The 12,397-nt window shown below is 43.7% G+C and overlaps 1 protein-coding gene across 11 annotated transcripts in view; it reads left to right on the forward strand.

The window, feature by feature from the left end:
• The window catches only part of PLEKHM3 (pleckstrin homology domain containing M3), a 200,237-nt gene that overhangs the window by 16,567 nt on the left and 171,273 nt on the right, over nt 1-12,397 (forward strand). For all 11 annotated transcript variants that reach the window (XR_007154584.1, XR_007154585.1, XM_047869606.1 and 8 more), the window contains one exon: nt 6,663-7,583. Coding sequence is in view for 9 of the 11 variants with exons in the window: in XM_047869606.1 (XP_047725562.1) it covers nt 6,980-7,583 (604 nt within the window). In the remaining 2 variants the exon portion in view is untranslated. The remainder of the gene's footprint in view (nt 1-6,662; nt 7,584-12,397) is intronic.

A 12,397-nucleotide genomic window follows, 5' to 3' on the forward strand; every position in this document is an offset into this window, starting at 1 on the left:
TTTTTAAATGTTTTTTTGTTTATTTTGGAGACAGAGAGAGACAGTGCATGAGCAGGAGAGGGGCAGAGAGAGAGGGAGACACAGAATCTGAAGCAGGCTCCAGGCTGTCAGCACAGAGCCCGATGCGGGGCTCGAACCCACGGACCGCAAGATCATGACCTGAGCTGAAGTCAGATGCTTAACCGACTGAGCCACCCAGGTGCCCCAGATATCTGCTATAATTTTAAATAGGATGGTCAGGGTAGGCCTCATTGAAAAGATGACGTGAACAATTACTTCAAGGTCATGTTGGTTCTGAGTGAACAGCCAATGCAAAGACCCTGAGGTGAGAACATGCCTACGGGTTTGAGAATCAGCACGGAGGCCGGTATGGCCGGATGGAAAGGAGGGTGGTGGTAGGGAAGGTGTGAAGTCATGGAGGAGAGATGACAGAGCAGACTGAGGTAGGGGCTTCTAGGCCATTGTGATGTGGGCCAGGAACCATGCCATGTGTTGTCTTATTTAATTCTCTCAACTGTCCTGGGAGAGAGGTATTAACTTGCTGATTTTGCTCATGAGAAAACTGAAATTAAGGAGGTTAGTAACCTGCTGAAGTCCCATTGCAGGTAATTGGCGGAGCCGCAGTTCCTCTGTTGGACTGAGTCTTCAGGGCAACTACTACCCACAAGAAAATCTGATGCTCTGCCTGCTTGGGCTTTTTTTGTTTTGTTTTTTGTATTTTGTTTTGTTCTGAGTTGTGGTAAAAAAAAAAAAACAAAACACGCACACACACACACACACACACACACATAAAATTTACCATCTTCACATTTTGATGTGTCAGTAGTGTTTTTATTTCTTTATTTTAACTTTTTTAGAAGGTGGGGGGAGGGAATGGGGCAGAGGGAGAGAGAGAGATAATTCTAAGCAGGCTCCATGCTCAGCCCCAACTCGGGGCTTGATCCCAAGACCCTGGGATCATGACCTGAAATCAAGAGTCAGACGCTCAACTGACTGTGTGTCAGTAGTGTTAAATGTATTCACATTGCTTTGAAACAGTCTCTAGAACTTTTTCATCTTGCAAATCTGAAAATCCATACCCGTTCAACACCACCTGCCTTCTTTCCTGTACCCCCAAACACCTGGTAAACCACCATTCTACTTTCTGTTTCTATGAATTGGACTACTTTAGACTCCTCATATCCAGTGGATCATGTGGTATTTGTCTTTTTGTGACTGGCCTACTTTACTTAGCATGATGTCCTCAAAGTTCATTCATATTAGAGCATATGACAGGATTTCCTTCCTTTTTAAGGCTGAATTATATTCTGTTGTATGCATATACTACATTCTGTTTATCAGCCTGTTTTGTAAGTAAAGTTTTATTAGACACAGACAGGCCCACCCATTTCCATATCGTCAATGGCTTCCTTCTGCATGACAGTGGTAGGGTTGAGTGGTCACAAAGCTGGCTGTTTGGACCATAAAGCCAAAGCTATTTATTAACTTAACATTTTTAAAAAGTGTTTATTTATTTTGAGAGAGAGTGTGTACATGAGTGAGCAGGGAAGGAAAAGAGAGAGAGGGAGAGAGAGACAGCGAGAAAGAGAGAATCCCAAGCAAGCTCCAAGCTTAGCACAGGACCCAATGTGGGGCTTGATCTCACTACTGTGAGATCACAACCTAAGCCACAGTCAAGAGTCGGATGCTTAACCAACTGAGCCACCCAAGGGCCCCTGTTATCTTAACTCGTTACAGAAAATGTTTACTGACCCTTCTTCTACTGGGGAGACTGTGAAGGGTTAAGAGAAGTGATGTGGAGACTGCATTGGAGGGAGGAAGGCAAGAGGCAGGAAGACCTTTCTGGCTTTGGGGGAACAGGGAGACAGGTGTGGATATGGGGCTTGCCCTCAAGAAGTTCATAGTTTAATTGAGATGAAAAAGATGGTTTACAAAGTTGACTTGTTCAGTAATGGGTTAGGCATTTCGGGAAGGATGAGATCTGAAAGGACTGAGTCCTTAGGAAAGACTTCACAGATGGCTCGGATTTGGGATGGGATGGGTTGGACCAACACAGAGTATGGAGGAATGTATCTCCTTCTCAGGAGGCCTTCTTAGCCACACCTTACACATGAGGGTAAGACACGGAAAGCATTTAGAGCTATGCCTGACATATGGTAAGAGCTCCACTAGAATGTAAGTTCCACGAGGGCAGGATTTATATCTGTTTTGTTCACTGTAGTATCACCTTTGCTTAGGACTCAGTAGCTCCTTCAGTAAATATGGAATAAATAAGTTACTGCAACTCTCTGTAACTCTTTTTAATTGCTTAATTTGTACTATGCAAATACAGGCAAAGGGCTGGATCTCTCACATTGGTCTGTCAATTCATTTATTACACTAAAGAGTAATTATTGTTGTTTTTTTTTTTTACTACTGTTAAAGCAGCAGCTATCTTTACTGTTTATTGCTGGAGATAGTTATGTGGTAAGAGGTGTTAAGTCAGAGGTACTGACAACAAAAGAAGAAGAGGAAAAGAAAATAATGTCAATGGTCTTAAAGATAACCACTCAAAAATAATTCATTAGTTTACTTAACAAAGATTTATTAAATTGCAACTGTGTTCTGGAGGTCCAAGGGTGAGCAAAATAGACACAGCTGCTACGACAGGCTATTGACCTTGAAACTGGTAATTATGACTGTAAAGTGTATAACTTACAGACATGAAAATGCCTTAGAAAGTTAAGGACATTTAACCTAGTCTGGGACACTGGAGAGTGCTTCCCTGAGGAAGTGACAAGTCCTGATTATTGGTTGCTGTGTGGCAAAATACTCCCAAGCTTAGTGCCTTACAATAATTTATTATCTCTCACAGTTCTGGGTTAACTAGGCTTAGCTGGATAGTTCTCACTTGGGATCTCTTATGAGTTGCAGTTGGACACTGACTGGGGCTGGAATCCTCTGCAGGCTTAACTAGGCTGTCATCCAAGATGGCTTCTCCACTCACATGCCTGTTGCCTCCCTGATGCAACATGTGACCTCTCTAATGGATAGCCTTATTTCCTAGGTATCAACTTAGAGCTGCAAGAGATAGGAAGCTGCCAGGCTGGGTAAGGTCTATACCTCAAAAGGTCAGAGCATCATTTCTGCACCCTCTGTTGATCAAGTCCTGCCCAGATTCAGGGAGTGGAAGAATAAAGTCAGTTCTTGAGGGGGGAGTAACAAGGTCTCATTGCAGACAATCATATGGGACAGAATTTGTTGTGTCTATCTTTAGAGAATACAGGTCTGTCACTTGATGTTAGGTTGAAGGATAATTTGGCATTAGGTAGGTGCAAAAGAGAGAGGGAGGGAATAGCCCGTCCAGCAATGAGAACAGCTTTGTGGATGGGCCTGGAGGTCAACAAGGTAAACCTCTAAGGAGGGACTGAAAGGCCTGTGTGACTGAGTGGAGGAAGAACAGAAAAAGTGGCATGAGAGTGCTGAGTCCCATAGAGAAGAGTAGAAAGGTAAATGCATATTTCCATCAGAAAGGAAAGGGAGTAGCTGCATAAGTTCCAAACAGAGGCTATGGAAAGCATTAAATAGTGAAAATCAAAATTCCTAGAGTAGGAAGAACAGGTTAGCCTAGAGAAGCACTTGGGGTGGAGTGGGTGTGGGTCAGGGAAATCTTGCCCCACATCACATAGCTAATATGAGACAACTGGGATCTGAGCCCGGAGCTGACTCTAGTTCAGACCCTTTCCACTATATTGCTCACCACACTGCCTATGGAAAGTCACTTAATAAACTTGAAAATCCGTTGCTAATCAAAATGTAATTTATGCTTTCTAATTTCTTCCTAGCCATCCAGGCAAATACCTTCTAAGTTTTCTAAGCTCAACTCAGGACACCTTCTTTTGAAGACTTTCCTAATGCATACAAAGGTGTCCATGTGATTTCATGATGTCTCGGCTGCAGTGTCCCCTTCTGTGAAGGAGTGGGGTTGGAAGGATGACTTCAAAGTTCCCTTCTTTGTCTAGCAGTCTATGGTTTTAGGATGTGTGGGGTAGAAGTGTTCTACAAGCTAGCTGTGATGGCCACCAATGGTTACATGCTTCTAACCAGCCTATGAATACCTAAACAGGTAGCACAAAGAGTGTATTTCCAGATATTTTGACTTGAAAGAAAGAAAGAAAGAGAGAGAGAGAGAGAGAGAGAGAGAGAGAGAAAGAAAGAATCACTTTGAAGGCATTTACTCTCTTTCTATTATGATTAAAGACTGAATTTTAAGCACTGGGTAAGAAAAGGGATATGCATAATATAATCTTAGTCGAATAACTACCTGCTTTACACCTTGGTGCATCTTTTATTAAATGGGAAACTTATGTTAAAAAAGCAAAATTTGACAGAGTAAACTTGAAGATCAATTTGGCTGTATTCAATAATTCATGAATCAGGTGACATCCCATGTTGTAATTAGAAAGCTTTACAAAATGGAAAGCTTTTATAGGTAGAAGGGGTGGGAAAACTAAAGTTTCTAACAAAGAGTGGCTTGTTTCAAGCAAGGTCACCTTTCTTTAGGGGAAGGGCAGGGATCTATTAGGCAGATAACCTCACTAGTGCTGATCTGGTAATTCCAGATTGACTGGTTAAAGGTTACATTCCTGGAAGAGGCTGAATGTGCAATAAGGTTAGATATTAAGTCTTGATTTGCTGATGTCACTTGGGCTCTGCCAAGTGACTCCATTTTGGGCCTTTTTATGTAAAATATTTATTTATTTATTGGGAGCGTGCAAGCGGGGGAAGGGCAGGGAGAAGGGGAACAGAGGATCTGAAGCGGGCTCGGCACTGACAGGCTGACAGCAGCGAGCCTGATGTGGGGCTCAAAGTCATGAACCACAAGATCATGACCTGAGCCGGAGGCCTAACCGACTGAGCCATCCTTGGCTTTTTTTTTTTTTTTTTTTAATATATCTTATTATGTTCATCTGTAATTTTAGTAAAGAACTGAATGTTTTAAAATTTATAATGTATTTCTTTTTCATAGCCTCTGGTGTAGAAGATGAAACTGAAAAGTCCCATTTTTCAAAATTACAGAAGTGGTGAAACCCTGTTGCACAATTCAAGAGACTCAAGGCTTAACTGTAAACACAGGAAAAGAAACCCTGTTTGCAACTAGAAAAATATTATAACTGATGTTTATCTCTAAAAGTCAATCATTGCCTGGCTTCATGAGGGCTAACATAATGATGTATCAAAATGTAAAATAGAGACAAATTCATAGTCATTATCACTTTACAGGAGGTTAACCAGAGTTCTTGTGAACTACAAACCTCTTGACACATTTTAAAATAAAGGGCTCTCTATACTAGTTTAATTTACATACATTAAGCAATGTAGATTGGTGCTGTTGATTTCAATGTAATGGTTTAAAGACCTAAGTGCTAAAACTGATTTTAATTAACCACAAAATTGTGCAGTTTTAAACAAAAAAAGCACATCTATGAACCTTTGCAGCAACATGCAGAGGTATTGCTAATTGCCCAATTTTACCTACTTGTAAGTAGTTAAGGGCAAAAAACCCTTGTGTAGTTGTTTTGTTTCTTCATTCATTTCTTTGGTACAAATACAAAGGTGTATGTGACTATTGAGTACATGAGATGTGATAGTACGACTGAAAAACTTTACTTGATTTTTATTATGAATTGAAATTGAAATAGCCATCTATGGCTAATGTCTACCACATTGGACAGCATCTCTGTCAAGGTTTGTGCTAATTTGGCCTGACCTTGGAGATCCAGTCTTTCCCAGAGAATGAGTTAGTGCTCACATAGAATATTTTCTGCCCAGCCCTGAGGCTGGACCTGTACTCCTAGGCCAGTCCTCAAAGCCTTAGGGAGTTGAGCCTGGAGCCTTATTTTCAAGATGAGTGGAGGAATTCTGTAGTCCAGAGACATTCATTAGGTATTACATAATCCACACCTGGGAAGCACAGACACAGTAACATTTGGGTTTAGGAAAAGGGTAGAGCCTCTCTCTGTCCTTACCCCTTGCACTTTTTTAGAAAGTTCTTTTTTTTAAATGTTTATTTATTTTTGAGAGGGAGAGAGAAGGAGGGGCAGAGAGAGAGGACAGAGAATCCTAAGCAGGCGCCATGCTGACAGCAGTGAGCCTGATGTGGGGCTGGAACTCACGAACCACAAGACTGTGACCTGAGCTCCAGTCAGATGCTCAACCAGCTGAGCCACCCAGGCACTCCTTCCCCTTGCATTTTTTAGCCTGATGCACCATCAGAGCTTTCAAAGTCTGTGGAAGGACTCATGCATTTTTGAATTTAGACCAATTATGACGTAGGCCCAGACACAGAATTCTTAGCCTCATTGCTTCCTGTTTTAGGTCAACATATCACAGAGATTTGCCAGAACAGACTTTTCACAACTGTGCTCAAAGGCTTTTCTGTCTGAGTGAAAGCTATTGGCCTTAATTCCCTTTATCAAACGTTCCACCCTGCTCTGTGTAAGTTCTGACACAAAGCCGGGAGTGATGTGTGCTCTTGACAGTGGAGCCTCTGTGTAGGTGTTGTCCACTTTGGGCGTGACTACCGTAGAAAGATGTAGAGATGCGGAAATAGCTGGGCAGATTCGTGTACTATAGAATACAGTGAACCATGTGCCAATGTTGTGCTCTTTCTTTTCTTCCAGGAAATTAAGGATTGCGCGGCATTGCTTTGACAAGCACATCCTGTTGTCTTTTCAGAGATCTCAGTGAAGAATAATCTCAAAGGAACATTTGTCTCCCCATACCTCTGCTAATGGCCATTAGCCGCTAGCAAATGCTTTTAATGACCGAAAAAACATCAACTACCCTTGGTTTTGGTCTGCTTTAGGCAGTCGAATGAAGGTTTTTTTCAGTTGTTTCCAGAACTCTATTGCTGAAGCACCTCTCTTTGTTGGGTGAACGTTCATGAAGCCCTTTCCTGAAGCAGTGTAGAAGCCTTAGGCCTCTTGGAGTCTATGACATGGAAGCCTTGGAAGTGGATGATATCAGCCCAGCCTTGGAAGTTACTGAGGATTTCTTCAGTACTTTTGATAGTAAGCTAGAAAAGGCTGTGCAGCAAGCTGAGGTTTATGGGATTCAGGAAGTCCCCGAATTGGTGGGGCACGAGGTACTAAGTACCATAACAGATAATGGTGCTATCAGAAATGTTGCCTCCCTGGGCAAGGGGGGCCTGATTTGGGACCACTGTAAGAGCGGGCTCTTAGAAACCAAAGCTCAAAATGTCTTCCCTGCCAAAGAACAGTTTGTGGTTCAGAAAGGGACAGCCCCAGATAATCTTTCCTGGATGGAACAAAAAGAAGCGTCGACCTTTAACTTTTTCAACATCTGTCAGCGTCGGAGGGACAGACCTCGATCCGTGAATGACTTACTGGATGAGACCTCTACTTTCAAGCCAGGGCATGCACGTTCAAGATCAGATATTACCCAAGTGGACTGGAGGCTGGTCCTCAAAACCATGCCTCTGCAGCGGCAGCAGCAGTCGTCTCTTCAGGGCCCTCATTTCACCAGGCCGTCTTTTCTGTCGTCCTTGCCGAATAAGGTAGAAGATGCTCAAGGAAATACTGGTATGTTTTGATATCTGACTGCTATTGAGCAGTTGTCGATTTTCCTTGGTCTCTATTACATTTACCTGATGAGAAGTGTATTGTCCAGGGTCCTTGTCTGGTTTTGCTTACTTAAGCTCCCTCTTCCATTTACTTGCACACTTCACCTCAAGCCTCAGTCTTGGTATCCTTATAAGAAGTGCTGAGGGAAAAGACAACTGCGGTCAAGTCTCCCCTTCTAATCTTGTGTGTTAGAATCTACAGTCTCATAATTCGTGTGGTATTTGCCTTTGTACAGAGTATGCTACTGCTTATTCGCATCACTAGATGTTTGTCAGATCACACATTGGCATAGCCTTGTGCTGTGAAGGGTTTAAAGATCCATAAACAAACCATCCCTGCCTTAAAGAACTTCTTGCTTGCAGAGGGGATCAGACACTAACAAATACTCAAGAAGGCACCAGCAGGGAGGGAAAGTAGTAGTCGTCAACTGAAATATTTGTGAAGGAACTTTTGTTTTACTTTATATTGTTGAGATTTCTTTCACTGAGAAAATGACAGTGACTGTAAGAGGGCAGAAGAAGGAGAAGACACTGTGGTGGGCTTGTCAGGAAGGGCTAATGAGAGTTCATGGAGCTTTGACTGAACCATTAAAGATACTAAGATGCAGAAAGGGGATCACAGTAGAGGACACTCGGGATTATGGTGGGAAAGAAGGTAAGGAGATGAGAAGTACCAGGGGGAGCAAAGGATCCCGTGGTGGGTAGTGGGAGGAAAAGGGGGGGAGAGATTGGCTCAGACCTCATGGTGTAGGGCCTTGAATTTCCTTTTTTCTCATACATCATACACATGTGTGTGCACACAACTTCTGTGAGGCGTGACAAACCATCTCTTTGTTTCCCCCAGCTTTTTCTTTCAAAATAACCTCATTTATACAGGCTGTCTATTCTTGTCATTCCTATTCAACCTTTAATTTAGATGGCTTCTTCTCAGTTAATTGGGAATACTGTTTTATGTCCTTAACTGCTATTTTAATATTACTTTAGTCTCTATCCTTGCTTGGTATTCCATTGATACATTTAATATTTTAAAGATTTTTTCTTTTCAACGTTTTTATTTATTTTTGGGGCAGAGAGAGACAGAGCATGAACGGGGGAGGGGCAGAGAGAGAGGGAGACACAGAATCGGAAACAGGCTCCAGGCTCCGAGCCATCAGCCCAGAGCCTGACGCGGGGCTCGAACTCCCGGACCGCGAGATCGTGACCTGGCTGAAGTCGGACGCTTAACCGACTGCGCCACCCAGGCGCCCCGATACATTTAATATTTTAATAAATTTAGTTTCTAAGTATAATTCAAAGAAGAGATACAGTTTAGTAAGTCTATTCAGGAAATGCAGTGTCCCTATCTGTGAGGTGCTACATTATTTTCACATCCAGTTCAAATCTATTCTTTTAAAATACTTCTTTCTCGGACTCACTTATTTTGCTTAGCATAATACTCTCTCTCTCTCTCCATCCACTGATATGTGGAATTTAAGAAACAAAATAAATGAGCATAGGGGATAAAAAGAGAGGGAGGCAAACCAAGAAACAGCCTCTGAACTATAGAGAACAAACTGATGGTTACCAGAGGGGAGGTGGGTGGGGGGATGGGTGAAATAGGTGATGGGGATTCAGGAGTGCACCTGTGATAAGCATTGGGCATTGTATGGAAGTGTTGAATCACTACATTGTACATCTGCAACGAATATTACAGTGTATGTTAATAACTGGAATTTAAATAAAAACTCAAACAAAGAAAAATAAAATATTTCTTTCTTCCCACTCAAATTCATGACTTATAATTCCTTTTCTTTTCTCCTTGACTTTCACCAGTCCTCTGTAGCATCTAGCCAAGGGTGGTGACCATGGGAGTAAAAAGACAAGGACATTATAAAGCACAGTACTTGGTAGCTGATTAGATATTAGGGGACAAACAAGTTGCTCTGACCCTGGTGCCTGGCAAAACGAGAGCTTTGCCTTGAGTTCATATATAAACAAGTATACTCGTTGATTTAACAAATAACCTCTGTTGACTTTTGGTGTCTTAAGAGTTCACGTAGATTTTTATCAGTAAAGCACCGGAACCATTCTAAAACCCTGGTGTAACCCAAGTTGAGAGGGTGTCATATTTCCAGGTTTAGTTTTCCTGTCATTTGGATTGTTAGTGTAGGAGCTGGAGCTGCCTTAGATTCTCCAAAGGAACCTTGAGTATATGACACCCTGTGACTGTTGTTTTTTCAGTCTCAATTTTTAAAAAAGTTGAATACTAAATCATGTTGAAATGTATGTACTGAATGGTATTTTGAAAAGTCTACTGTAACAGATGGCCTTTCAGGTATTGATATAGTATATAATCTGGCCATCTTTTGATCATCCACGGAATATATATCCCAGCAGGAATTAGCACAGTTGGGCAAATGGCATGCCAAGTTCCTAATACCTTTTCTTTCTGTCACACTCTGGAGAACAGGCAAGATAAATCATGTTTGTATTGCTTACCAGGTGAGGGGCAGGGGTAAGCAGGGAGTACCCACTGACTACGCGTTCTCAGGCTGGGGGTAGAGAAGAGTTTTAGATATGTGGCAGTCCCCCACCCTGGTGACCATAATTCTCATGGCAAGGGGAGGGATGTGCCAACACACAAATGCACACTAGTCACAATCAGCCAAGATCTTTCAGTAAAGTTTACTTTAAAACCTTTGAAATTTGTGATCCAAACTGAAAAATAGCCTGTTGTGACTCCTGAAGAAATATGCCCCCAAAGCAGAGGGAGACAGTGTAATATCTTGGCTGGAGATTTAGGGTCAGGCCAGACCTCTCTTTTAACCTTAGACTCGCATATCTGACTGCCTGGCGTACATCTCTTTTGGGATGTTCCACAGGCTCTTCAAATTCACAGTGTCCAAAAGTGACCCTCATCCTCTCATCTCCTACTCCTACTGTTCTAAAAATTAACAAGTGTTCATAAGAGTCTGGGGGCTCCTTAGAAGAAATAAAATTTAAACGGGTTTCTTTTGATGAGGTCAACTTGACGTTGTGTCTATCCCTGTCACTCTCTTAATTATAGGTTTGGTTACTGCATGATCCTGTGTTTTCTTCAGTTGATTTTTTTTCCCTAGCTCCTTTTCTGAGCTCACCTTGAGTACGAAGACTCACCAGAAGTGGTTCTTCTTCTCGTCCTCCCCTTCCTCCTCTTCTGCCTCCCTTATCCCTTCTCTTCCCTCCCATGAAAATAAACCCAAGGATCTTCTTCATTAGGTAGGATCTCTGTGACTTCTGCTCATTTGGTGATGAATAACCAGGCTTTTGAGCCTTACTAAGGATAAATGTCACATTGAGTATAAAGCAAATCAGGTTCTGGCCTAATGAGGCCAGTGGGCAGCTGGGTGTAATACCATCTATTTCGCTGATGGGCAAGCCTGTATGAAGGTCTTCTGGTGTGTCTTCTCCTCTTCCCCCTTCTCCTCCTCCTCCCCCTTCTCCCCCTCCTCCTCCTTCTCCTCCCCCTCCTCCTCCTCCTCCTCTTCTTCCCCCCCTCCTCCTCCTCCTCCTCCTCTTCCCCCCCTCCTCCTCTTCCTCCTCATCCTCCCCCTCCTCCCACTCTTCCTCTTCCTCACCCCCCGTCTCCTCTTCTTTTTCTTCTTCCTTCTCCCCCTCCCCCCTCCTCCCCCTCCTCCTCCCCCTCCTCCCCCTCCTCCTCCTCCTCCCCTCCTCCTCCCCTCCTCCTCCCCCTCCTCCTCCCCTCCTCCTCCCCCTCCTCCTCCCCCTCCTCCCCCTCCCCTCCTCCTCCTCCCCTCCTCCTCCCCTCCTCCTCCTCCCCTCCTCCTCCTCCCCTCCTCCTCCTCCCCTCCTCCTCCTCCCCTCCTCCTCCCCTCCTCCTCCCCCTCCTCCCCCTCCCCTCCTCCTCCTCCCCTCCTCCTCCCCTCCTCCTCCCCCTCCTCCCCCTCTTCCTCCCCTCTTCCTCCCCTCCTCCTCCTCCCCTCCTCTTCCCCCTCCCCCTCCTTCCCCTGCCCCTCCTCCTCCCCTCCTCCTCCCCCTCTTCCTCCCCTCCTCCTCCCCCTCCCCCTCCTCCCCTTCCCCCTTCTCCCCCTCCCCCTCCTCCTCCCCCTCTTCCTCCCCTCCTTCTCCCCCTCCCCCTCCTCCCCTTCCCCCTTCTCCCCCTCCCCCTCCTCCTTATCCCCCCCATCTTCCCCCTGCACATCCTCCACCTCCTCCTCTTCCTCATTCCCCATCTCTTCTTCTTTTTCCTCTTTCTTCTCCCACTTCTTCCTCTTCCTCCTCCTCCTCCTCCTCCACCACCACAACCACCACAAAGCTTGAGATAGTAATAGTACTTTAAATATCTTATGTGCATTAAATGGGTTAAAAAATAGAAAGTGCTTCTCAGAACCATGTTTGGCACATTTGTAAACACCTAATAGATATCTTAAACATTTAATAATATTATTACAATTATTAATTGAATTTGAAACTCATCAATGAGAATCAGAGTGACACAACCGATGACTCCTACTTTTCCCTGGCATACCAACTGATGTGTTGCAGTAAATGGCCTTGCAATAAATATTTCTTAGATTGGCCTTCCTGAAGTGTGTTTTCTCATATTATTGATAGGTTTGTTAGTGGGAAGTAAACCATTCATTCCCTCTCTCACACTGATTTAAGATCAACTGTTTACAGTTCTCCTGGTCAATGAGGAAGGGACTGTTTCTTACCGTTTCATCCTCAGTACTTAACATGGTGCTTTGAACATAGTTTATGCTCAAATGAATTGTTTAAGATGTAAATTGAATG

Source organism: Prionailurus viverrinus, chromosome C1 (genome assembly GCF_022837055.1).
Source record: "Prionailurus viverrinus isolate Anna chromosome C1, UM_Priviv_1.0, whole genome shotgun sequence".
Classification (NCBI taxonomy): domain Eukaryota; kingdom Metazoa; phylum Chordata; class Mammalia; order Carnivora; family Felidae; genus Prionailurus; species Prionailurus viverrinus.